The 26,435-nt window shown below is 39.1% G+C and overlaps 1 protein-coding gene across 1 annotated transcript in view; it reads right to left on the bottom strand.

Moving 5' to 3' along the window:
• LOC126263018 (collagen alpha-5(IV) chain-like) overlaps positions 1–26,435 on the bottom strand; it is a 609,289-nt gene that overhangs the window by 130,848 nt on the left and 452,006 nt on the right. Inside the window, exons 10-15 of the mRNA XM_049959984.1 lie at positions 24,742–24,918; positions 24,319–24,483; positions 23,711–23,872; positions 20,444–20,631; positions 13,506–13,639; positions 10,943–11,061 (exon numbers count right to left, since the gene is read on the bottom strand). Coding sequence (XP_049815941.1) covers positions 10,943–11,061; positions 13,506–13,639; positions 20,444–20,631; positions 23,711–23,872; positions 24,319–24,483; positions 24,742–24,918 — 945 coding nt within the window. The remainder of the gene's footprint in view (positions 1–10,942; positions 11,062–13,505; positions 13,640–20,443; positions 20,632–23,710; positions 23,873–24,318; positions 24,484–24,741; positions 24,919–26,435) is intronic.

Genomic DNA, 26,435 nt, shown 5'->3' with positions numbered 1-26,435 from the left:
CCATCTTCAGACTGCTCCCTCATGGTGTAAAGGTGGCACAGAATCTGGTACATCACATGGAGCATTTCAAGTGACATTTGTTTTGCTTACAGGCTCTGCTGCCAAGACACCTTGTAGCATATCCAACACAGTGGATCTGCCCTCACTACGGGATGAGTCGAAAGTGGTGATGCATTCATCTCATTTGAGGTAGAAAGTCAACATGGAGCCTTGCCATCGGGTCTCACCCATTTATCCTGTGAGTGGACAGATGGCCACTCCATTAGCAGGGTCTGAGCAGGTACACAGTGACAGTGGGGAGGGGAGGAGGTTGCATTTTCTGGTTATCATGAGCTCCAATGTTAGTCCCATAGGGAAATAGTGTCCAGAGCTGGAAAGAAATCCCATGTGCACTCGGTATGTCTGCTAGGCAGCCTCATCCAAAAGGAGACCCTGCCTGTGGCTATTAATCATGCACAGTGCAGTCGCACTACAAGCTATGGCCCATGTGTGCACCAATAATACCTGTCACTTGTGCTACCATTGTCTGTTCATACAGCTGACTGGGAGAAGTGGTGGAAATGCTGACTTCGCACAGGTGGTGCAAGCCAAGCTCACAATTTGAAGCAGTTTCCCGAATTGATCAGGGCCCTTTGGTTCAGAGCCAAGTGAATGTTCTCAGCCAAAGGCTCTGTTGCATCTGTTATGTCTTGGCTGTAGATTTCTGGATCAGGTTTAAGGTGTAGAAAATTGTATGACTCCCTGTGATACATCAGGGTTGCACTACACACAGGAAAAACACCAATCAAAATGCAGAGAGTGAAATCAGACCAAGTACAAAGTAAAGATATTTCAGCTGTCAAGCTTTTAACAGTAAATTGCTGAATTATTCATAATGAAGTTCCTGAATTTATGCCCACCAGGGAAATTTTCATGCTCAAATTATTCTCAAAACCGAGAGCTGGTTGAAACCTGAAATGGAAAGCTCTGAAGTATTTAGCAAGGCATGGAACAAGTATCAAAAAAATGGAGAGGATGTCATCGAAGAGGGAGTGTTCATTGCAGTCAACAGAAATATTATGTCTCTCAACATCAACGTTGAGGCTGACTGTGAAGTTATCTGTATGCACATGACAGGTTTAGGTGAACTCAGATTAATGACAGGATGTTTTTATTGGCCAATCAATTCTGTTGTGACAGCTTTAAAATTATTCAATATACTCAGTAGTGCAGAAATACCCACATCATGCAATATTAGTTGGAGGTGACTTTAAACTAATGTATACAGACTTACATATTTATGGATTAATTGCAGGTGATATGGACAGGCGGTCTTGTGAAGTATTTTTGAACACGTTTTCTAAAAACTGTCTTAAGCAGCTAGTTCAACAGCCCTTATACAATAGAAATATTTTAGACCTTGTAGCTTGAAATAGGACTGATCTTATCAATTGAGTCAGCATAGAGACAGGGGTTAGTGATCATGATGTCATCATAGCAATGATGGTTATTTAAGTTAATAAATCTATCAAGAAGTCTTGGAGAGTATTTTTTCTAGGAAGAGCAGAAAAACAATTGTTGGAATCCCACTAAGAAAATGAATACACATCTTTTAGTTCCTGTATAATGGCTGGAGAGGAATTATGGGCAAAGTTTAAATTGATTGTAAATCACATCTGAGAGAAGTGTGTGCCAACTAACTGAATTATGGATGGAAAAGACCCACTGTGGTTTAATAACAAAATTTGAGGATTTCTGAGGAACCAGACAAGCAAAAGCAGAAAAGAATGTGCAAGACAGACAAAAATTGGTATAAATTCAGGTGACTGTAAAAAGATCAATGCACAAAGCATACAGCTACTGCCATTATAACTTATCAAAGGATCTGCCAAGAACACAAGAAAATTCTGTTCCGACATAAAATCACTATGTAGGTCACAGACTTCTATAATCACTTGCTGACCAGTCTGGTGTGGGTGGCTATAGAAGACTGCAAAAGAAAAGTCGAAATATTATTTCGTGCTTTTAAGAAATCATTCACGCAGGAAGATTATACAAACATATCATTGATTGACCATCACATACACTCCCTTATGGAAGATATAGTAATAAGCATGCCTGGCATACAGAAGCAACTGAAAAAAACTGAAAACATATGTCGCCAGGTCCAGATGGAATCCCAGTTCAGTTTTATAGGCACTGGCCCCTTTCTTAGCTTGCATTTGTCATGAATCTCTCACCCGGTGCAAAGTCCCAAGTGACTGATAAAGGTACAGGTGACTCCTGTGTATACGAATGATAAAAGAACGGAACCACAAAATTACAGACAAATACTCTTAAACCTGGTCTGCTGCAGAATTCTTGAGCATAAACTCAGTTCAAACATAGTAAGAGATGGAAGAGTTTCTGTCCACAAATCACACAGATTTATAAAGCATTGCATGAGCAAAACTCAGTGCATCCTTTTCTCACATAATATCCTGTGGACCTTGGATGAAAGGTAACAGGCAGATTACATATTCCTCGATTTCCAGGACAGGGGCCCCACTGAAGACTGTTAATGAAGGTACGAATGTATGGAATAGGTTCCCAGATATGTGTGAGGCTTGAAGACATCTTAGATAAGAGTACACAGTATGTTGTCCTCAATTGTGAATGTTCATCACAGACAAGGGCTTCGTGAGAAGTTTCCCAGGGATGCGTGATAGGACTGCTCTTATCTTCAAATGGATAAATGACCTGATGGATAGGGCAAGCGGCAATCTGTGTTGACGATGCTGTGGTGTATGGTAAGGTGTTATTGTTGAGTGACTGTAGAAGGATACAAGATGACTTGGACAAAATTTGTAATTGGTGTGAATGACAGCTTGTTCTAAATGTAGAAAAATTTAAGTTAATGCAGATGAGTAGGAAAAACAATCCCATAAAATTCGAATACAGCAATAACTGTGTGCTTCTTAAGACAATCACAGTGTAAAGTGATACAGAATGGAATGAACATCTAAGGATAACAGAACGTAAAGCAAATGGTCAATTTTGGTTTATTGGGAAATATTTAGAAAAGTATGGTTCATCGGTAAAGGAGACCGAGTATAGAGCACTAGTGCAACCTGTTCTTGATTAGTCCTTGATTGTTTGAGATGCTCACCAGGTGGGATTGTAGGAAAACATCAAAACAATTCAGAGATGGGCTGCTACATCTGTTAGCAGTATGTTCGACTGACACGAATTATGGGGATGCTTTTTGAACTCAGATGGGAATCCCTGGAGTGAAGGTAACATTCTTTTCGCAGAACATTATTGAGAAAATTTAGAGAACCGACATTTGAAGCTGATGGCAGAACAATTCTACTGTTAAGAATGTACATTTTGTGTCAAGATAAGAGAAATTAAGGTTTACATAGAGGCATATAGATAGCTGTTTTTGCCCCTTGCTCTCTACTAAGTGGAACCGAAAAAGTTACAACTATTAGTGTACCAAGCACCTTCCATTAGGCACTATAGACTGGCTTGTAGAGAATGTATGTACATGTAAGAGTAGAATTTAAAATGCCAAGTGAACTTTAGCATGAATCTGTGGCAAAATGGTTTGGCTTACGAAATTTTAATAATATCTTAACTCGTACCAATAAAGTAAGTTGTTTGTTGACTATCAGAAAATAATCAAGGTGATCACATTTGACCATGGGTGATATTTTTTCAGTCTTGGGATCAGAAGCAATGAGGCATGTGATCAGAAAGTCTGAGTTTTTGTGTCACAAAGATTATTGTGAATAAATGAAGAACATTGAAAATTGATTTATCATAAGGATTTTACCAAGAAATATCCTTGTAATCACATAATAATGTAGAATCATCCAAAAAATCAACTTCGGACTTCTGCAGCAAACAAGAATCATGATAAATATGAAAAACAATCATTGTCACCTCCACTTCAACAAGGTAATTACGAGGGCCGTTCAGAAAGTAACCTCCAGTTGATTTAAAAAAATACACCAGGTTAAATAAAAATATTTTAATATATACATCTTACAACTACATCTTTGCACTATTTTTCTACATAGTCTCCATAGCGATTGAGGCACTTATCGTATCTCTTCACAAGCTTTGAAATTCCTTCTGCATAAAAATCACCCGCTTGTGCCTGGAGCCAGCCTGTGACCGCATCTTTGAGCTCTTCGTCGTCATCAAACCGCTGTGACCCGAGCCATTTCTTCAAATGCATGAAGAGGTGATAATCACTTGGCGCCAGGTCTGGGCTGTAAGGTGGATGGTTGATAACGTCCCACTTGAAGGACTCAAGAAGGGCAGTTGTTCTGCGAGCAGAGTGAGGACGGGCATTATCGTGCAAAAAAACGATACCGGAAGTCAGCATACCACGGCATTTGTTCTGTATAGCCCGTCGTAACTTTTTTATTGTTTCACAGTACACATCTTGATTAATGGTCGTACCACGTTCCATGAATTCAACCAACAACACCCCTTTGGCATCCCAAAACACCGTTGCCATCAGTTTTCTGGCAGAAAAATCTTGCGAGGCTTTTCTTGGTTTGGTAGGCGAATTTGAATGTGCCCACATCTTTGATTGTTCTTTTGTCTCAGGGTTCACGTACTTAATCCAGGTTTCGTCACCGGTCACGATTCTGTTTAACAATGGTTCTCCTTCGTCCTCATAACGTGACAGAAAGTCTAATGCAGAGGCCATTCTTTGAGTTTTGTGGTGGTCGGTAAGAATTTTGGGCACCCATCGTGCACAGAACTTACGGTAACCCAATCTTGCTGTCACTATCTCGTACAAGAGAGTCTTAGAAATCTGTGGAAAACCAGTAGACAACTCCGACATTGAGAAACGTCAATTTTCACGAACTTTTGCATCAACTGTCTGAACGAGTTCGTCAGTCACCAATGATGGTCTACCACTCCTCTCTTCATCATGAACGTTTTCTCGTCCACTTTTAAATAAACGTACCCATTCACGGACAACTCCTTCACTCATAACTCTTGGTCCGTACACGGCACAAAGCTCACGATGAATAGCTGCTGCAGAATATCCTTTGGCTGTAAAAAACCTTATGACAGCACGCACTTCACATTTGGCGGGGTTTTCTATTGCAGCACACATTTCAAACTGCCACAAAAACTAAACTAGCGCAGGTACGACGTTCACTCGACCACGGCTTGATGCCGACTGACCTGTTGAGTGCGTGAACGCACAGATGGCGTCGCTACTCCCCCCACAACCCGCACTGTGACCAATCGGAGGTTACTTTCTGAACCGCCCTCGTATTTACACGACATTTTCTTGCTCAAAAACTTTTTTGTCAATGATCATGAATTATAATGTGGACATTGCAGTAAATTAATATTTTAAGCTGAACATTTGACTTGTTTTCACCTATATTGTGAGCAAAAACATTACAACATCCACAATTTCGAACACTGTGATCTTGTGAATTTCTTATACAGGTTGTTTCAACACAGCAGTTACAAACTATCAGGAGAGAGAGAGTATGGAAAATCACATTCCAGAGCATGGTTGGAAATGCATTCCTGATGCAGTAGTGACTATACAAACACAAAGGACACAAACAGGGTGAAAAAACTTGTTAATTATTCTTAGAACAGCGGAAATCAAGAAATAAGAATGAAAACGGTCAATGACCATCATCAAAGAAGATATTCAAAATTATAATCACAGACCATGATGCAGCCCTCACATCTCTGGCACATGGAAGATCTGATGTTTCGGGAAATACCGGGCATGTTGCAGACTTCCCCAGCAGATGCCACAATGCACACAAGTTCCTCAGCACAGTTAATGGGGGTTTGGCACTCCATTGTCTTGACATACCCCCAGAGGAAGTCATCTAGGCAAGTCAGGTCTGGCTATCTCACTGGCCAATGCACCAGATCATCTTGGCCAATCTGAAGTTGATATGTTGCATTCAGTTGGTCACGCATATCAACGCTGTAATGTGAGGGAGCCTCATCATGCTGAAACCATACGGCAGAACACATTGAAGCAGATATGCACGTAGCACCATGTGCTGCATTTGTCAGCCAAAGCAATCCCAGCATTTTAGCTGTACTAAGCATAATGAACATGTTTTCTCACCCTATTCATGTCTTTCATTTCCTGTTTTTTGAGCAATCTCTACCATACCAGGAAATCATGTCTGACCATGCATTGCTATGTGACTTTCCATTGTCTAGGTATACTCTACCTCTCATGGAAGTTTGTAATCATTGTGCTGAAAATGTCACCAATGAAACTGAAACAGACAAGGGGTTTTAGCTGTTGATTTAGATAGGGAGGATTTCACCAGATGAACCATAAATAAACTGGCACAGGATTGTTCCATGTGAATACCCACGGATGTACCACAGATTTGATTATATATTTTGCCTTCAAAAGCGAAATAATTGTGAGCCAGGAGGCTAGGAAGATTAGGAAAGATGTAGGTGGGTTGGTATCAAGAGGATATTGGTAAAGGTAGTATTCCACGACCATAAGGCCATGAGCATGGGAGATGTGGATATTTAGAGATGTCACATCCACAGTGACCAACTAGCAGTCTGGTGGTAATGGGACAGGAACTGTGGGAAGGTGACAAAAGAAGTGAGCAATGTCTTTGATGTAGGATTCAAGATTACAGATATTATTTTATAGAAGCTGGTCAACAAAGACAAAGGTTCATTCTGTAGGAGCATTGTGCCCAGCCATAATGGGATAATCATTAGGGAGACCTGTGGGGATGGATTTGTGGAGTTTGAGGAGTAGGCAGAAAGTAGGAGTGCAGGTATTTGCTGTTGTGAGAAGAGAGATAGATTCTGTTGTGAGAAGAGAGATGGGTTCAGGTCTCCCAGCTAATCATTCCTTTGAGCCTGGGTACTATGCTTCCATGGAATGAACCTCTGCCTTTGTTGACCATAGCTCTAAACTGTTGTCTGTAACCTGCCATCATACAGGGGATAGCCAAAATAATGTGAACAGTGGTAGTAGTAGTTGTTTTTGACAGTCAACAACGACAGCAAACTTACAGAATGTTTCAAGAGCAACTGTTTCAACACGGAATATTTCAAGAGCAACTGTTTCAACAGTCATGGCAGCCTACATAAAACATGAAAATACATCATCAAGTAAGCGTAATAGTGGGCGACAATCAAAAGTAAAAGACAGAGAGAGATACGCAGTGGGGCCGTGCAGTTTGAGGCACCACGTCACGGATTGCATGGCCCCTCGTGCCAGAAGTTCGAGCCCTCTCTCGGGCATGGGTGTGTGTCTTATTCTTAGCATAAGTTAGTTTAAGTAGCGTGCAAGTCCAGGGACCGATGACCCGATGACCTCAGCAGTTTGGTCCCTTAGGAATTCATACACATTTGAACATTTTTAAATGACAGAGATCGTTGTATGCTAACACGAATTGTGTCAAAATAACACAAAACTACAGCAGCTAAAGTGACTGCAGAGCTCAATAGCCGTCTTTGAGACTCCATATCAATCAACACTGTCCACTAAGAACTCCATAAAGCGAATATTCATGGGCGAGCTGCTACAACGAAACCATTAGTGACAACAACCAACACAAAAAAATTTAAAACATGGTGTCAGGAGCATAATTCCTGGACAGCTGATCAGTAGAAACACATCATATGGTCCGACGAGTCAACATTTTCATTATTTCCAACATCAGGCCAGGTTTACATCTGAAGAATGCCAAAACAAGCCTACAATCCTGATTGCTTGATTCCAATGGTTAAGCATGGAGGTGGAAGTGTGATGGTGTGGACAGCCATATCATGGTATTCTGCTGGTCCCATCATTACTCTCAAAGGCTGTTTTACAGCCAATGATTATGTGAACAGTTTAAATGGTCAGGTGCACCACATGATTCAAATGTTCCCCAACAATGATGCCATATTTCAGTATGATAAGGCACCAATTCACACAGCCAGGACAGTACAATCGTGGTATGAAGAGCATGCAACTGAATTGCAGCATCTCCCCTGGCCAGCACAGTCCCTGGACTTAAACATTATCAAGCCCCTGTGGGCGGTAATGGAGCGCAGACTCCAGAGCAGATTTCTGTCTCCCTCGTCACTACTGGAGTTAGAAGAGGGTCTAATCGAAGAGTGGCACAACATTCCACTGGAGACTGTACAATCATTATATGCCAGTATTCCAAGAAGAATTTCAGCTGTATTACGGGCAAATGGGGGTCCAACCCCTTATTAATAAACCATTCCCAAGTAATTACAGGTGTTCAGATTATTTTGCCTACCCCTTATACATTCAAGAAAATGCTCACTTGCTTCATCGCCTTTCCACAGTTCCTGTCTTGTTACCACCACATTTTTTGTTGGTCACATGGATGTGACATTCTTATAGATCAACATTTCCCATACCCATGGCCTTGTGGCCATGTACACTTTCCACACATCCTCCAAAAATCCACCAACTCTTTCCTAATCCTTCTACCAAACCACATCCTGAGTCACAATTATTTCACTTTTGAAGGCCAAATCTATAAACAACTCTGTGATACTGCCATGAATACTCACATGGGATCATCCTATGTCAATTCATTTATGGGCCACCTGGAGGAATTCTTCTTATCCAGTCAATTCCTAAAACACCTTGTCTGGTTCAGATTCACTGATAACATTTTCATGATCTGGACACAGGGTAGCTACAATCATTGCTCTTTCCTTTTCCTCAACATCTCCAAAACTGCTTTACCTGGTCCTTCTCAACTCAACAAGCCACATTTCTAGCTGTCAGTCTCCACCTTGGAGAAGGCTTGAAAATATATCTGTTCATATCAAGTGCACCAACTACCAACAGTACCTCCACTCTGACAGTTGTCTCCCATTCCATGTCTCTTCCTTCCAGCATTGCCACCCATGGTTGCCACATCTGCAGTGGAAAGCAGGACTTGTCGAAATATACCAATAAACCTGCCATAGCCTTTATTGATATACAGTGTCCCGTCCAGCACATCCATAAATGGATCTGCCTTGTGATCTCCTCCTCTGACACCAGAAAACCCATTAATTAGCCATTCCAGCACCCCTCTGATTACCCAGTATCACCTTGGCCTTTAAAAGCTCAACTACATACTCCACTCAACTACCTCTCTTTGTGCCCTGAGATAAGAAATATCCTACCCACAATCCTACCACTTTACCCAAAGTTGTATTCCACCACCCACGCACCCTCCAGAGTATCCTTGTCCATCCCTATTCCAGTTTTGCTTCCAATGTTGCACCTGATAGGTTGTTCTTTTATGGCTGACCCACATGTGAGACCTGTCAAGTCACCCAACCACCATTTCCTACCACAAGCCAGTCACAGACATCTTCTACCCTATAAAAGGCAAGGCCAAATGAGAAAGTAGCCATGCTATTTATCACCAATGTGCAATTACTGTATAGCTTTCAATACTGGTATTACAAGCAACTGACTGTCTACTTGCATGAATGGCCTCTGCCAAAATGTGGAAAACCACAAATTTCATCATCTAGTTGCCAAACAAGCTGTGCACCACTACAAAAATACCTTTAACAGCTGCTTCACTACATGAGCCATTTGGCCTAAACCTCTGCTAACATATTTCCCACTGCCTCACCTTACCTTTTCCCTTCTCTCTTCTGCTCACACCACTCTTTCCTCGTCCAGATCATGTACTGCTTCCTCCCACCACTCCCCTGTCCCCCCCTATGTGGACATTATCTCTCTATCTGCCCTCCTGTCTCCTTCCCATCTCACCCTTTTTATGCCTTGTTTGCATTCTCTTTTCCCTCCCTGTCTCATCCTCCATCTTCATATCCTCCTTCTTTCCACCCCTCACTTCCGCCAACCCCTCTCCCTCTGCCTACCTCTTGTATGTCCTCCTTTTGTATTTTTGTGCAGTTGCTGAGTCATCTGTCGAATCACCTGCATCACACACCCCATTATCCTCTCCTCGTCTTGCTGTCCTTCCCTCCACTCTCCATCTGCCACAGCAACTGCTATTGGTAATCAACAGTCAGTCTTGCTGTGGCCACAGGTGTGTGTGTGTGTGTGTGTGTGTGTGTGTGTGTGTGTGTGTGTGTTGTGTGGTTAGGGTGCCTGTGTACATGAATATGTGTACTTCTATTAGGGAAAGAACAAGAGCTCAAAAGCTAGTAAAAATACTGTCTTCTCCAGCATATTTCTACACACCACACATCAGTCAGCTATAGATGAGTGGTTGCCTTTCCTTTATTTCACATATTACCTCTTTATCTCTACTATTCAATTTGATTCCATAGGACTTCCTTACACTGTACTATAAACTTTTTAAAGCAGTTAAACAATATTCAGAAGATTATAATAAATTAGGTTGGAGTCATCCCACAGAAAGCTTCCCGTTGTACTTTACTGCACCAGAGAAATTTTTTGACTGTATGCATATACCCATTCAGCAGTATGCAGAGTATGAAATGTATCAGTAGGTGAATTGACAATAAAATATTTTAAGAGATGGCTGTGTTTCTAAATATGCCTGATACTTTATCAAATATCAAAACAACCAATTAATCTTCAGGGATGTCACTGTGGTGTAAATAGTTATAGGTTTCACTTGAATGAATGTGCTGATGTGAAACCTCCTGGCAGATCAAAACTGTGTGCTGGACTGGGACTCAAATCTGGGAGCTTTGCATTTCATGGGAAAGTCCTCTACTGACTGAGCTACCCAAACAGATGCACCACCGATCTTCACACCTTTACTTCCCCCAGTACCTCATCTCCTACCTTCCAAACAGAAGGCCAGTAGGCAGGAGATGAGGCACTGGCACAAATAAACCTGTGAGGGTGGGCCAAGAGTTGTGCTGGGGTAGCTGAGTTAGAGCACTTGGCTGCAAATGGCAAAGGCCCTGGGTTAGAGCCCAAGTCTGGCACATTGTTTTCATCTACCAGGAAGTTTCATCTTTTACTTACCTCTGTCTCCTCTGGGTCCTTTGATTCCCTTTTCTCCTTTAATATCTCCCATAACATGATACCCTGCTTCTCCCATTTCTCCTGGAGCACCAACATCTCCTGGTTCACCCACTTCTCCCCTGGCATTAACAAAACAGTTATTTCACAAACAATGTTGAAAAATCACATCATCATGTACCTCAATGATCAAAAAGTACAATTAAATCCAGGTTTAACATACTATTAGCATCTAATCTCACATATAACATTCTGGTGGTAAATGAAGTCATCACCTATCAGGAAGCTACAGTGTTGCCTGGGGAGTAAAATGATAAAGTATGTGCTGAAAACTGAGAAGTCTACAGGGGCTGAGTTTCAATCTATCTTTAACCTCTCAGTGATGTGAAAAGTCTACATTAAAACATATATTTCCTTTCCCCAGTAGGAAGTTATTATGAAGAGGAATAATGATGTATAGCTACTTCCTGTAGCACAGTTTCACATTACACAGAATACTACAGAGAATCAGTTAAAAGTCCATACCAACCAAATTTCAAGTGCACATTGAGAAGAAAATGACATAAAATGCATGAGGAGTGCAAATTAACAATTAAGGTTTCAGAAACATGTCACAGAAGCAAATATTTGAAAGAGGATTTGCGGCAACAAGTCTTCTTTTTAAAGAACTGGAAACATGAAATCTGGCTCATAATTACACATCTTTAGTCTATTGAGTACCTAGCATATAACCCATGAGGATAGCCAAGAATGCTAATGTGCCTGCTTCCACGATATAAGGAGGTGAGCTGGCCATGGATCGAATCTGCCTTGGAGTTTAACAACAAGGGCTGGTGAGCCAGCCAGCCTGGGTGTGGTTTTTAGGCAGTTCCTCATAGCCAACTAGGTAATACCAGGCTGTTACCCCCATCCCACCTTAGAAACATGCAATGCAAACACTTAGAAAATGTTATCACATTTGAATGAGAGATCTACACTAGACATTGACAGATGGGGTACATAATTTCCTTCCCAGGCGGGCTAGTGGCATCAAGAAGGGCATCTAGCCACCAAATGCCACTAACAGTGCCAAAACCAATACATAACAATGCCGACTCTGTAGGGAAACAGCGAAAAGCAAAACAAAAAGAAATAAGTATTTCACATCTGTAATGATACGTTCCACAAATACTGAGTTTTCAAGTTGGAGAGATCTGCAGGATTGTCAGAGTGCTTCTCATATTATAAGCTTGTCCATCTCGTAAGTAATAAAATGAGCTCTTGAACTATCATGAAAATATTGTGAGCATTGCTCTTCAGCATGTGATTCACCAGTTTAAAAACGTATACATGTATAACTGAAAACAAAAAATATTTCACTAATGAAACAAAATAGTAAAAAGAAAGAGTCAAAATGTATATGAAACAAAAGTACATAGACTGCAACATAAAACAGACAAAGATACACTAAACATAAAACAGAGTTAGAAAGATACTACATTCATTTTTTTAAACTTTGTGAAATCAGTTCCTTCCCAGAAGAGTTGTTGAATTCCACACAGAAGAGTTGTTGAATGTGGGCAGTATCACCACCTAAAATAGTTATGATGTACTGGTATTGTGGTAAAATAAGTACTGTGCTCTACTTGTACTTGTTGACAGAGGCAACCTTGCATTAGAGGACATAAAAGACATGCACAAATCTTCATTCCATCATGGTGACTTAAATTCTGTACACTATAGTTGGTTGATTCAGATGATCACAGCTTTCTCATCATTCACAGTCACTCTCATTCTCACGCATCAAAAACTATCCTTTTCAACAATGATGATGTATATCAGCAAACTGAACAGCATGAAACATTCAACCATTGCAAATTCCTCACAGACCACCTCCAGTGCTGCATGTACCATCTCATTCTTACATTTCCCAAAGTGAAGCACAGTCATGCCTCTTTACCCTGCTTTTGGGGGAAGAAGAGGGTGTTCTGGATGGCTTGCGCTAGCTTCACTGCTAGGTACCTGTGTTGGATAGTCTAAAGATCATTCAGTAAATTAGAGTATGCGATACTTCATTACAAAATCATATTTCATACCTCTAACTGTCAAAAACTTTGATTTAAATGTAACAGAAATGGTTGGACCAAAAATCTACTCACCAAGTGGTGGCAGGAGAAAACACATATGAAAGTTATGGAATGTGCAGGCTTTTGGATTCAATGGCACCTTCTGGCAGGAGGGCTGAAGGAAAAGGAACCTTCCATCATCCCTCTTCCTTCCCTTCAACCTTTCTGCCAGAAGAAGGAACCACTGGCTCCAAAAGCTTGCAAAGTTCCTTACTCATATGCAGATGAATGATGAGTGGATATACTAGAAAAGATCAGAAAAGCACACTGACTTTTCACCTTTTGCTCTTTCACACACACACACACACACACACAGTAGCCATGGTAATGTCATTATTACTTCTGCAGCATATCACTTAATTATGAACAATGATATACATTACATTACATTCATTATACAGTATGTACATCATAAACTGACTAATAGGCCCACAATAGCATAAAGATGAATAATGTTTTACCTTCTTCCATCAATTCCAGGGTCTCCAACCAAATACTGCTTGGGAATCGTAGCATCGTCACCTTTAGGACCAGGTATACCACTATATCCACTCCTTCCAGGTCTTCCAGGAATACCTATATCTCCATAACTCCCCTAAAGAAGTGAATTAAATGAAATATTTTATTTGGAGATGTTTTCTTTTGCAAAATGTTTTCAATTAATAATTGTTCACTACCCATGTTATTCAGTCTGTACATTGAGCAGCAATAAAGAAACCAAAAAAAATTTGAAGCGTATTAAAAAAACAAACACTTTAAGTTTTGCCAAGTATATTGTAATTCTGTCAGAACGCCCAAAGAACATGAAACATCATTTGAATATAATCGACTGCGGCTTGAAAAGGGGTTATAAGGTGGCATCAATATAGGTAATGGGGTATAGTAATGGCGTTGAAGGGATTAGATTAGGAAATGTGACTCTAAATGTTGTAGAAGAGTTTTGTTATTTGGTCACCAAAAGAACTGACAGTGGCTGAAGTAGAGAGGATATAAAATGTGGGTTTACAAAGGCAAGAATTTGATTCTGAAAAAGAAAAAATTGTCAACATCTAATACAACTTAAATCATTGGAAATATTTTCTGAAAGTACTTGTCTGGGGTGTAGTCTTTCATGGAAGTGAAATGTGGACAATAAGTAGTGCAGGAAAAAAAGAGAAATGAAGCTTTTGCAGTTTGATGTCTGCAGGAGAATGCTGAAGAGAGATGAGTAGAGAAGGGAACTGAAGTTTGAATGCAGTAATTAACTTCAAATGGATGTAGTCTGCAGTAGTTATGCAGAGGTGAAGAGATGTGCACAAGATATATTAGAGTAGAGAGCTGCATCAAATCATTCTGCAGAGTGATGCAACTGTTTGTTTATTTGTGTGGTTCACAGCCTGGTTCATGACTCCAAATTGTCCACATTGGTGGTTTATGTGTCTGGTATAATTATGTACAAGGCATGTTTTTTAAGTAAGTAACGTTTTGAAATTAAAAAAAGACATGCTAAGATATCTCAATAATTGGGTACCAAAAATGTTGATGGATGTGTGTTTAGACAGTGCATTGTATTTCCTTGAGCGGTACCACAACGACAGTGATGAATTCTTAAGCCAAACTGTTACGGGCAATGAAACATGGGTGGCCCACGTCACACCAGAATCAAAGCAACAGTCCATGGAAGTTGAGCAAGGGCATTGTTTTGCTGCAAGACAATACCCGTCTGCATGTGGCGAATCAAACCAAAGATCTCATCACATCTTTTCGATGGGAAACTCTTGATCGTTCTCCATACAGCCCCGATCTTGCACCCAGTGACTACCATCTGTTCCTGCACTTGAAGAAACGCCTGGGCGGTCAGCATCTTTCAAAACGATGACGACGTCAAAACAATGGTGATGCAGTGGTTAACAAGTCAGGCGGCAGACTTCTATGAGGAGGGTATTCAAAAACTGGTACAACATTATGACAAGTGCCTCAATACTGATGGAAATTATGTAGAAAAGTAGATTAAGGTACAGGCTTTCATGTAAAAATAAAATTATTGAGATATCTTAGAATGTCCTTTTTTTATTTCAGAATGGTACTTACTTAAAAAACATGCCTCGTATATGTACCTCATGTTGGTGACTGTGTAAGTGTATTTATGATGACAGTCATAAATCACTACCAACAGGCTTAAAAAACTGTACTGGAACAGTGACTTATGGTTTCATCAAAGAAATCTATTTACTGTCAAGTTTTTACCTCTTGGTAAGGTTTCCTAGCCCTACCACAATTTTTACTTGCTAAAATCCTCTTAAATACACAGTCTGTGCGAGGAGACTAGTACTGGTGCACAGTTACAATCACAACTCACTCACCAAATATGACACAAATGGGAACATTCATCATGGGCCAAATGAAGCTCTTATTTTATTGATTCCTAGCCAACATCCACTTGGGCCTGGTTCTTATGATTACAGCAACCAACAAAAATGTGTTTGATGGGTGCAATTGGTCATTATAATTTTGAAAGACGTTTTTTATCATACACATTTTTTGTATTATTATTATTATTCTTACTACTACTATTACTCATCATCTTTAGGGAAGATAACAAACACTTGCAGCTATTATGGCATTCAAGTTAAGAGTAATTTTGAATCCTAGTGACCAAAGAAATTTTAACTGCAAGTATTTTCCCAGCTATGGAAGGAGAGAGGGTAGTATAAAGTTTCTGTCATCAGACCATCTGTCAGTGTTCAGGGTTGATTCACAGTTCTCCCTTTAGTGTCTCAGAGTAAGTTGCATATCCTTAAATTGTATAAACAGTAGACTATATTCTAATATACTGCTTATTTCCATCACAGAATATCAAAAAACTTATGGAAGAGATGAGCTTGTTAGGTGCCACAAGAAACAGGCATGGAGAAATACTACCGTAGTATCAGCATAGACAAAATCTATAAGAATGTGTAGCAAAGCAAACTGGGACCCATTGCCATTTTATTTTGTTATTTGCTTCCTTAGTGCTAGTGAGAGATGTGCAATAAGATAAAACTGTCATTCTGTAATTCCAAGTTAAGTCCTGGCCCAACTTTGCTAAATTAGACTAGTCAGAATAATTTTCTAATTAATTTGAACCATTTCAAGTAACTAGTTTTGTGAAAGCTCAGTTCAGTTAACAAACAGTAATCATTTCCTATTCCAGTCATGTTGTTAACATGTAAACAGATGTAATTACCATGTTACTGCTCAAGTTAGGAAAATAACCAATATAAACCTTAAAGTATACATGTAGCTAATTTTCAAAACATGGTGGGAAAATCAGTACTTAATTAGTTTCTGGCTAATTAACACTTTTATGTATGGTATTGTTTATTTAGCTATTTTTGCAGTTTTGTCATCAAGAAGGCTTATTTCAGTCAAAACTCTTATTGTAACATAAAGCTGAGGCTAAAACCAATTTTTCTGCACTATTCAATCAACTTGGCATGTAAAGTTCTAACTGTAACAATTCTGGATTTTCCAATATAATTGCAGATTACTGAAATTACATATTTAACAAAATGAAATTTTACCAACCATTTTTGCAAAGCTATAAAATAATCGGGCCTGAAGCCATTTTAAGTCAGCATGTTCTGAGATTTCATGTATGGAACTCATGTCAGTCAAAACAGTCATAATGTACTTGTGTAATAATGTGTTTAACTTAATATGAAACCAGATTGTGAACTACAACTGTTAATAACATATACAGATTAACTTGAATATGAAAGGCAGTCAGTGCCTAGATTCTGAGCATGGAACCCATGTCAATCAGAACCATAATGTGATAGCGCAATGATGTGTTATTGTGAATAAAAGGACAGACAGTGAAGTAGGACAATTTACAATGATTGCTGATTAACTTTAATATAGAAGTGCTACACATATTGTTCATCTGAGTGAGACTGTTGTTGATTGGATAGGTTATGCCGCACAGTGACTATTGTCATATACCTGTTTAATGAGACTTAATTATGTAATTAAGACATGGGCTTGCCATAACTAATTCAGTGTGGGGCTTTGAAATTTATGGCATGAAACCTGTGAAACCAAATATGCCTAATCAAAAACTTAACTGGAATTGCACAGCAGGAAAAGGAGGTAAAGAAAAAATAGTAGGAGAATTTGGATAAGGGGAAAGAATTGAAGGATGAAACCACTAGTACAATTTTGGAAGAAGCACTACCTGATCATTGTAACCTAGAACATTTCCAAGAACAAATGTACTCTGGTCATGATTTATTAGTTATGAAATGTAGATTTCATCTGAAAAAGCTAGAGAAAGCAAGGAATGTAAAGACATGATTCCTGAGTAAATGAAACAACTGGAGGCTGTTGAGGATTTCAATGGAAGCAATAGGCAACTGCAAAGCTATAGAAAGAAAGGAATGTAATTAGATGATTCCTGAGTAAATTTAAAAAACTGGAAGTTGTTGAGGATTTCAATGGAAGAAACAGTCAACTGCTGGCTGAAATAGATCTGAAGATGAATGTTAACTTTGAGAAATGAAACAGTGAACACAGCGAAGGAACGACTACACAAAAAGACAAGGTCCAGCAGAAATCCTTGAATAACACATGCGATATTAAATTTGACTGATGACCACTTTGCTGGGATATACTCAGAGTCATGGGCAAAGCAGTAGACTTCAATTTACTGGCAGAATTTCGGGAAAGTGCAATCAGTCTAAAAGGAGATTGCTTACAAACTACTCATGCAACCAGTTCTAGAAAAGTTGCTCAAGTGTGTGGGACCTGCACCATATAGGACTAACAGGGGATACTGAACATATACAGAGAAGGGCAGCTTTGATCTGTGCGAGGGTGTTACAGAGATAACAAAGAAACAGAACTGGAAGACTCTTGAATATAGTCATAAAATATACTGGGAAAATCTATTAACCAAGTTTCAAGAACCAGCTTTAAATGATGACAGCAGAAATATACGACAATCCCCTGTGTATCATTCACACAGGGTTTGTTGGGGAAAGATTAGAATAAATACTGCCTGCACAGAGGCATTCACACAGTCATTCTTCCAGTGTGCCATACATGCATGAAACAGGAAGGAATACTAATAAATGGCACAATGGGATGTGCCCTCTGCCACGCACCTCATAGTGGTTTCCTGAGTTGTACATGTAGATGTAGATATAAATGTAGAAAGGAGAAAGTAGAGAAATGCAGTAACTGAAGAAAGCAAAAATATAAAAAAAAGTGTTTTATAGAATGTGCACAATCACAAAGCAGGAATAGCTGGGGGAGGGGGAGGGGGAGATATAAAGCAATAAAAGAATAAATGTATATAGCAAACTTAGATGCTGCATATAGAAAAATTAAAGGCATCTTTAGAGAACAGAGAAGTAGATGTATGAACTTCAAAAGCACAGATGGCGACCACATAGCAAGCAATGGAGAGAAATCTCAGTTGAAAGGACTGTATCAACAAACTATAGAAAGGAAAGAAATTTGGAGACAATATTATGGAAAAAGTGGAGGAAGAGGATGAAGATCAAATGACAGGTGCAGTATTGAGGAAAGAATTTGACAGAGAATTGAATGGCCCAAGTTGAAACAAGGTAACCTGAATGAGATAAAATTTTATCACAATTGTTCCTTTGGACAACCAAACATGACAAATCTCTTCAACCTGTAATACTGAATACTGGAGACTGGCAAGTACACAGAGACTTCAAGGACAATATAACAACCCAGTATGAAAGAAGGTAGGTGCTGACACATGTAAACATCACCAAATCATCAGTTTAATAAGTCATGACTGCAGATTACTAAAATGAAGTATTTATAGAAGAATGGAAAAACTGATGGATGCCAAATCTGAGACAATTAGTTTGGGTTCCAGGGAAATATAGGAATAGGTGGGGCAGTACTGACTCTATGACTTATCCTAAAAGATTGGCTGAAGAAATGAAAACCTAAATTGATAGCATTTATAGAATTAGAGAAAGCTTTTGACAATGTTGACAGCACTATACTCTTTGAAAATACAGAAAGCAAAATGTTACTTACACTTGTACAAAAACCAAACAGCTGTTGTAAGAGTCAGTTGACATAAAAGGCAAGCTGTAGTTGAAAAGGCAGTGAGACTTTGTTGTAGTGTATCCTCCATATTATTTAATCCATACACTGAGCCAGAAATTAAGGAAACCAAAAAGGAAGTTGGAAATGGAATTGAAATTCAGGGAGATGAAATAAACATTTTGAAGTTTGCTGATAACACTGTAAAACAGTCAGTGACAGCAGTGGGCTTGAAAGTTCATCTGAACAGTGTTTCGAAAAGAGGTTATAACATGAAAATCAGTGAAAGTAAGAGACAAGAAATGTGGTAAAATTTATTCAGGTGATGCTGAAAGAACTGTATTAGGAAATGAGACACTAAAAGTAGCAGATGAGTTTTGATATTTTGGTAGCAAGATAACTGATGGTAATGGAAGTAGAGAGGATAAAACTGCAGACTGGCAATAGCAAGAAAAGTTTTTCCAAAAAACAGAAATATGTTAACACTGAATATAAATTTAAGTGTTAAGAATACTTTTATGAATTGTTGCCTTATATGTAAATAAAACATGGAAGACAAAGAAGAGAACAGAAGCTTTTAAAATTTGGTGCCACAAAAGAATGTTGAAAATAAGATTACTGGACTGAGTGACAAATGAAAATGTACTGAATTACATAGGAATTAAAAGAGATTTTTGTCATAAATTGACTAAAAGAACGAATAAGTTGATAGCACACATCTCAAATTATCAAGAAATAGCTAATTTGGTAATGGGGGAAAGTGAATGGGTACGGGTTAGGGCAGATAGGGGTATAAAATTTGCAGGGGGAGTCCAAGACTTGACTACAGTAAGCAGGTTCAAATAGATGTAGGTTGCACTAGCTATGCTGAAATGAAGAGATTGCAAAATTTTTATTCATATGACTGGTTTTTATTCATCTAGAACCATCTTCAGATCTGATATTTCGGTTACAGGAGTAACCCGTCCAAATCCAGCAACTTTCACATGCTGCATCACATAAAATGTCACATTTTATGTGATGCAGCATGTGAAAGTTGCTGGATTTGGACGGGGTACTCCTGTAACCGAAATATCAGATCTGAAGATGGTTCTAGATTAATCGAAATCAGTCATATGAATAAAAATTTTGCAATCAAGACAGATTATAAGTAACTTTGTAAAATCACTGATTGCTGCTATCCTATCAGACATTATGTCTGTTTTTGCTAAATGAAGAGACTTGCACAGAATAGAAAAGTCTGGAGAGATACATCAAAATAGTCTTTCGACCAAAAATTACAACATCAAGAAACATTTTAAGACTGAAGTTAATAAAAGAAACTGTAAAAAGATCAATAGCTTTCACCTACCTTGGGTCCTTTAGGTCCTGGGAGACCTGGAAGTCCATCTGCTCCAGGAGGACCCTCATCACCTGGTGGACCTAGAGGCCCTGGAAGACCTTTCATGCCTTTTATCCCCTTGTCAGGCTGAATTTGAGACTGAGGCGGGTAAATCAATGTTCCTTGTTCACCCTTAGGTCCAGGAACTCCCTGCATACCTGACAACAACATATCAGGTAAGTTAATTAAACTCAAAAATATTTTCAGTGGAATGCACAAATGTTACAACTCCTGATACAATAGCCAACATTTCAAATTTGGTATTCATCTGTACTGCATGCACAAACAAGCATACATACACAGATAAATAGAGAGAGATACATGTAAGTATGTATTCGTCAAATGCCATTTCAGTACAATCCAAGCCATCGTGATCACTATCATGATCATCAACCTGTTAATGCTTACTAAAGGGCTCATCTAGACTTTTCCCGGCCCTATGTTATCAGCTATATGCAAATGTTGTTCTGCCATGTTTTAAAGGGTTCTCAAGTGACCTTTCGTAAGGTCACCACCTCAGTTTTTTTCCTTATTTCTTGGAGTCCAGCAATTAAATTCTTTGGTCCACCTATGATCCATTCACCATGCTTCATGTCCCACCACCCCCATTTAATTTTTCTTACAGTTGTAACAACATCTTCTAGTCCAGTGCGTTTCCTAATTAATTTGTTTGTTTTCCAGTATCTCTCCCAGTAACTCTTTAAGATGCATCTCCATGCATCCCCATTGCTTACCAAGCAAACCTCAGTTTTTGAATGGTTTTTGCATTAAAAGCACTTGCAAGTTCTTGTCTCACAGCCATAAGGCAACAGTAAAAAAAAAAAATCAAAAACAAATTTACTGTTCATGAAAAATTGTACATATTCTGTAACTGATAATATTATTTCTATTTGTAAATATAGGTCAACTATGATGGCAGCACCACAGGGCGCACACCACCTAGCGCCAACTAGTTCTCTTAAGCGGGAATTGCTGCCAGCCACTTCACGCTGCTGTCAGTAGCACAAATGTTTAGGTGAAATCTTATTTTGGTGTGTGGATTTGTAAAACCTATGTCATTTTTTATATTATTTGACAACTTTGTTGAAGTTGTATGTTCACTTTGAATCAAAGGGTATATATTATGTCTTAAATATCATGTTGTTATCTGGTGGTTTAGTATAGGGGCTCCATTTATACATGTGTGTAATTTTGCAGGATTGTAAATAAGTATTTGTCACCAGAACCATCCTGTGACTATCATTTCACGATGAAACAGCCATTTTAAAGACATTTTTACTCTTTTCAGGCTCCAGACCTGGTGAATACAGGACCTCCCTTTCATGAATCCAACTTGATATACACAAATTTGATGATCTACTTGTCCATAAGCCTAGCCTCCTATGATTTGGATGATACCTTGTAAATCTGAAATATGATAGAATGGCCGCAGTAATTGTTGACATCAGTTCTATCTCCCTTTTTGTGAAGAGGGTGAATCAGAGCTGTTTTCCATTCACCAGGTATTATTTCAGTTTTCCAGATAATTTCCATCTCTTGACATAGGGCATTAAAGGTGAATTCACCTCCATTTTTCAAGATTTCTGCTGTGATTGAGTCTTCTCTGGTGGCTTTTTAGTTATACAGCTCTGCACAATTACCCTTCTACGTTCATCAGGAGTAGGGGGAGAATTGTTGTTTATTTGCTCTGGGACTATTCTTGGCCATTTTTCTCCAGATTCTTCACAGTTTAGGAATTTCTTGACATACCTGGCTAAGATCTCACAATTTTGTTTATCATTCACAGCCAGTTTCCCATCATTCCTCTTGAAGTTCAAACTTGGTCGTTTTTAATGCAGCCTGAAGACCCTGTAAAAGTTCCTGTTGTTGTTCCTTTTGGATTCTGACTCAATGTTCTTCCTTTTTGTCTGTGAGTCTAGGTCCCTTGTCCTTATGGAGCACCTTTGCAGTCTGCTTCTGTACTTCTTTGTACTGTGAGAATTTATCTTCTTTTTCTGTCTGTGTTCTAAGCTTTACAGGCCATTGCTCTTTGGTCAGCTGTCTTATCACAGTCATCAGTACACCATGAGTATTTACACCTCTTTCATAATAGTACTATTTCTTTTGCAGTATGTATCATATTTTGCTGTACATCCTGGCAGGTATCTGTTTTTCTTTGTTGTAACAGCTCCAGGAAATTAGCTTTATTTTGCTTCAGCTTGTCAGAATTGATTCTTACAACTTTCTTCCAAGGCAGTTTTTTCTTATTTAATGGAAGAAGTCTAACTTTCACATGGGCCAGGGAGTGATTTGAGTAAAGATTGGCTCCTTTCCTCACTTCTATGTTCATAATTTCCCTAACATTTCGTTTTGATACTAAGATGTTGTGGAACTGGAATTCATCAAAACCTTTTCATGGAAAGTGCCATGTATTCTGTATATACACATGTATGTGTATAAGTTTAAGATCAAAGGCATCACACAGCTCAATAAATCTTCTGTCATTTATTCTGTTGCCCACAGGGTAGTTGCCAACAATATTTTGAAACTGTTGTTCCTTTCCAATTTGCACATCAAAGCAATTTTGACACCGTCAGATAAAGTTCTTTGTAATTCATTCTCTACCTGGGCCCCAAACATGTCTACTTATTCCGGGTTTCTTTGGCTGTCTTTGTGTGTTGTGAGCACTGAAAAATGTATACATTTTCTTTGGACATTTGAATGTGAGCATAGAGTGTTTACAGGAAGGTGAGCTAAGTTTTGGAGGCAAGTATTTGTTTGAAAACACAGAATGATTTGCTGAACTGTTTTAGATTTGTTCCAATCCTTTTCCCAGATTTCCTTTTGAAGATTCTGAAATTCCCTGAATCAGTGGTGCTCGAATCTGTAAATCATTCCTCCTGTAATGTAAGATAAAAATCTTTGGGTTGCACCTCATCTACAGCTTTTTTCCACCCTCCCACCCCCAAATCTTAAGTAGAGATCATATCTTGGTTGCTCCAAGGTAGTGATGGTTCTTAGTTCATAGATTACACCTGGTTGCATCGACTAGAGTGACTAGAGTGTTAGTCTGATTTTCATTGCTTGAAGTGTTTCCAGATGGCTCTGACTCCATCTTGCACACTGATACAGGCTCCCCAGAATCTGAAGGCCTGTGTGCACTGCCTATAGCCACTTCTGAATAATTACAATCCTATCACTCCTTCTTGAGGTTTGCTTAGTACTACTGTAGCTTTACTATTAACACTACATACATACCAGCACTGCCAGGCATTCCAGCAATTCCAGGTGGACCGGGAGCACCAGGCTTGCCCTTTGGTCCTTTAAGCCCCCGGGGGCCAGGAAGGCCAGGGAAACCTGGAGACCCCGGTATACCATTCAGACCAGAATCACCTCTTTCTCCTTTTGGGCCAGGCAGACCTGTAAAATAGTTTAAAACTTATATTAATGACCATCTACTGAAGCTACTGGAGTAAATTTAGTATCAAAAGAAGATGCAAAAAGACAGTAAGCCTTCTGCATCCTAAAAATACTTTTTTCCTTTTAATCTGCAGATTATCCATTGAAGCAACTGGTGCAAATTTATTATCAAAGGAAGATGCATAAGGACAGTAAACCCAGTGCAACCTAAAAATATTTTTCAATTTTATGATTATGTTTCACTTCTTTACCAACTTCAAGTTTTAATCTTCTGATGCCACCAATTTATATAGGTGATTGACAGCAACATCTTCTACTCACTACCAAATTCCAGTTTCTTGTCTCAATATATTCATCTTTCTTCAAATCTAAATATATACATTTCTAAATAAGTAATACAAACATTAACAAGTAACACTGTTATAGCAATGAGAAGTGTTAAGTACCTGGTGAGCAGACACCACAATCTTCTCCTCTTTCTCCCTTCGGTCCTTCTATTCCATCAAGACCTGCGTACCCTGGTCGACCATCAGGACCAGGAAGACCTGGTTGACCTGCTTCTCCCGGAGGACCACGAATGGGAACACCTATACCCGGCAGCCCTTTTGGACCTGTCATCAGAATTTAAAATATTTTACTTTCATTTATTCAAATAAATGTGCAATATTTTGACAATGATATAACTGCATATCTTTTACAGTGTTGGCTTATAGAGGTTAATGTTACACTTCTACACACATTACAGTAGGTGGTAATAAAAATATGAAAACAGCTTCATATTAATAATCTGTAATCAAGAGTTTTGAAACACTTTTACATACAATCTAAATTTCCGTTATACTGTTAATTTCAATGAAATGAGTATTTGCCTTGTGATCCTGGATCTCCTCTATCACCAGGCTGTCCTGAGACTCCTGGTATTCCAGGGAAGCCATCAGGTCCTGGGGGACCCATGATGCTCGGACCTGGGAAGCCTTTCTCTCCCAAGATACCTTTTGGTCCAGGTAGACCTGGGGCTCCTGGCAAGCCAGGTGGTCCAGGATATCCTGAAATAAACATTAATAACTAGTTTAAATCAAACAATGGAAATTCCAAGATAGAATAACAACAATATGGAAAGGATGGACTGCTCCACACCAGATAGAGGAGGCAATGAGTTACAGACAGCCACAATGAAAAAGAATGTGTTCCATTTATCCGAATGCTACAAATATTCAGATTTTGAACTAAGTCAATCATCAGACATTAAAAAAGAACTCATCATGCACCTTCACACAACCACAACACAACACACATGGCCACTGTTGTCTCCAGATGCTAAGGTTACACTAATAATTAGTTTATTTCTTTTTCTTACTTTATTTTACCACCACTTGGCATATAGATTTTCATATCAGTTGCAATTTGAAATCATCTTCATCATCATTTAAGACTGATTATGCCTTTCAGTGTTCAGCCTGGAGCATAGTCCCCCTTATAAAATTCCTCCATGATCCCCTATTCAGTGCTAATATTGGTGCCTCTTCTGATGTTAAGCCTATTACTTCAAAATCATTCTTAACCGAATCCAGGTACCTTCTCCTTGGTCTGCCCCGTATCCTCCTACCCTCTACTGCTGAACCCATGAGTCTCTTGGGTAACCTTGCTTCTCCCATGCGTGTAACATGACCCCACCATCTAAGCCTGTTCGTCCTGACTGCTACATCTATAGAGTTCATTCCCAGTTTTTCCTTGATTCCCTCGTTGTGGATACCCTCCTGCCATTGTTCCCATCTACTAGTACCTGCAATCATCCTAGCTACTTTCATATCCATAACCTCAACCTTATTGATAAGGTAACCTGAATCCACCCAGCTTTCGCTCCCATACAACAAAGTTGGTTGAAAGATTGAACGGTGCACAGATAACTTAGTCTTGGTACTGACTTCCTTCTTGCAGAAGAGAGTAGATCATAGCTGAGCACTCACTGCATTAGCTTTGCTACACCTCGCTTCTAGTTCTTTCACTATGATGCCATCCTGTGAGAATATGCATCCTAAGTACTTGAAACCGTCCACCTGTTCTAACTTTGTTCCTCCTATTTGGCACTCAATCCATTTATAACTCTTTCCCACTGACATTAATTTCGTTTTGGAGATGCTAATCTTCATACCATAGTCCTTACATTTCTGATCTAGCTCTGAAATATAACTTTCAATCGAATCTGCCATCACAACTAAGTCATCTGCATATGCAAGACTGCTTATTTTGAGTTCACATATCTTAATCTCACCCAGCCAGTCTATTGTTTTCAACATATGATCCATAAATAATATGAACAACAGTGGAGACAGGTTGCAGCCTTGTCCCACCCCTGAAACTACTCTGAACCATGAACTCAATTTACCGTCAACTCTAACTGCTGCCTGACTATCCATGTAAAGACCTTTAATTGCTTGCAAAAGTTTGCCTCCTATTCCATAATCTCGTAGAACAGACAATAACTTCCTCCTAGGAACCCGGTCATATGCCTTTTCTAGATATATAAATCATAGATACAATTCCCTGTTCCACTCATAACACT

Source organism: Schistocerca nitens, chromosome 6 (assembly GCF_023898315.1).
Source record: "Schistocerca nitens isolate TAMUIC-IGC-003100 chromosome 6, iqSchNite1.1, whole genome shotgun sequence".
Taxonomy (NCBI): Eukaryota; Metazoa; Arthropoda; class Insecta; order Orthoptera; family Acrididae; genus Schistocerca; species Schistocerca nitens.
Note: the sequence above shows the minus strand (reverse complement) of the source record. Positions and strands in the feature narration are given on the sequence as shown.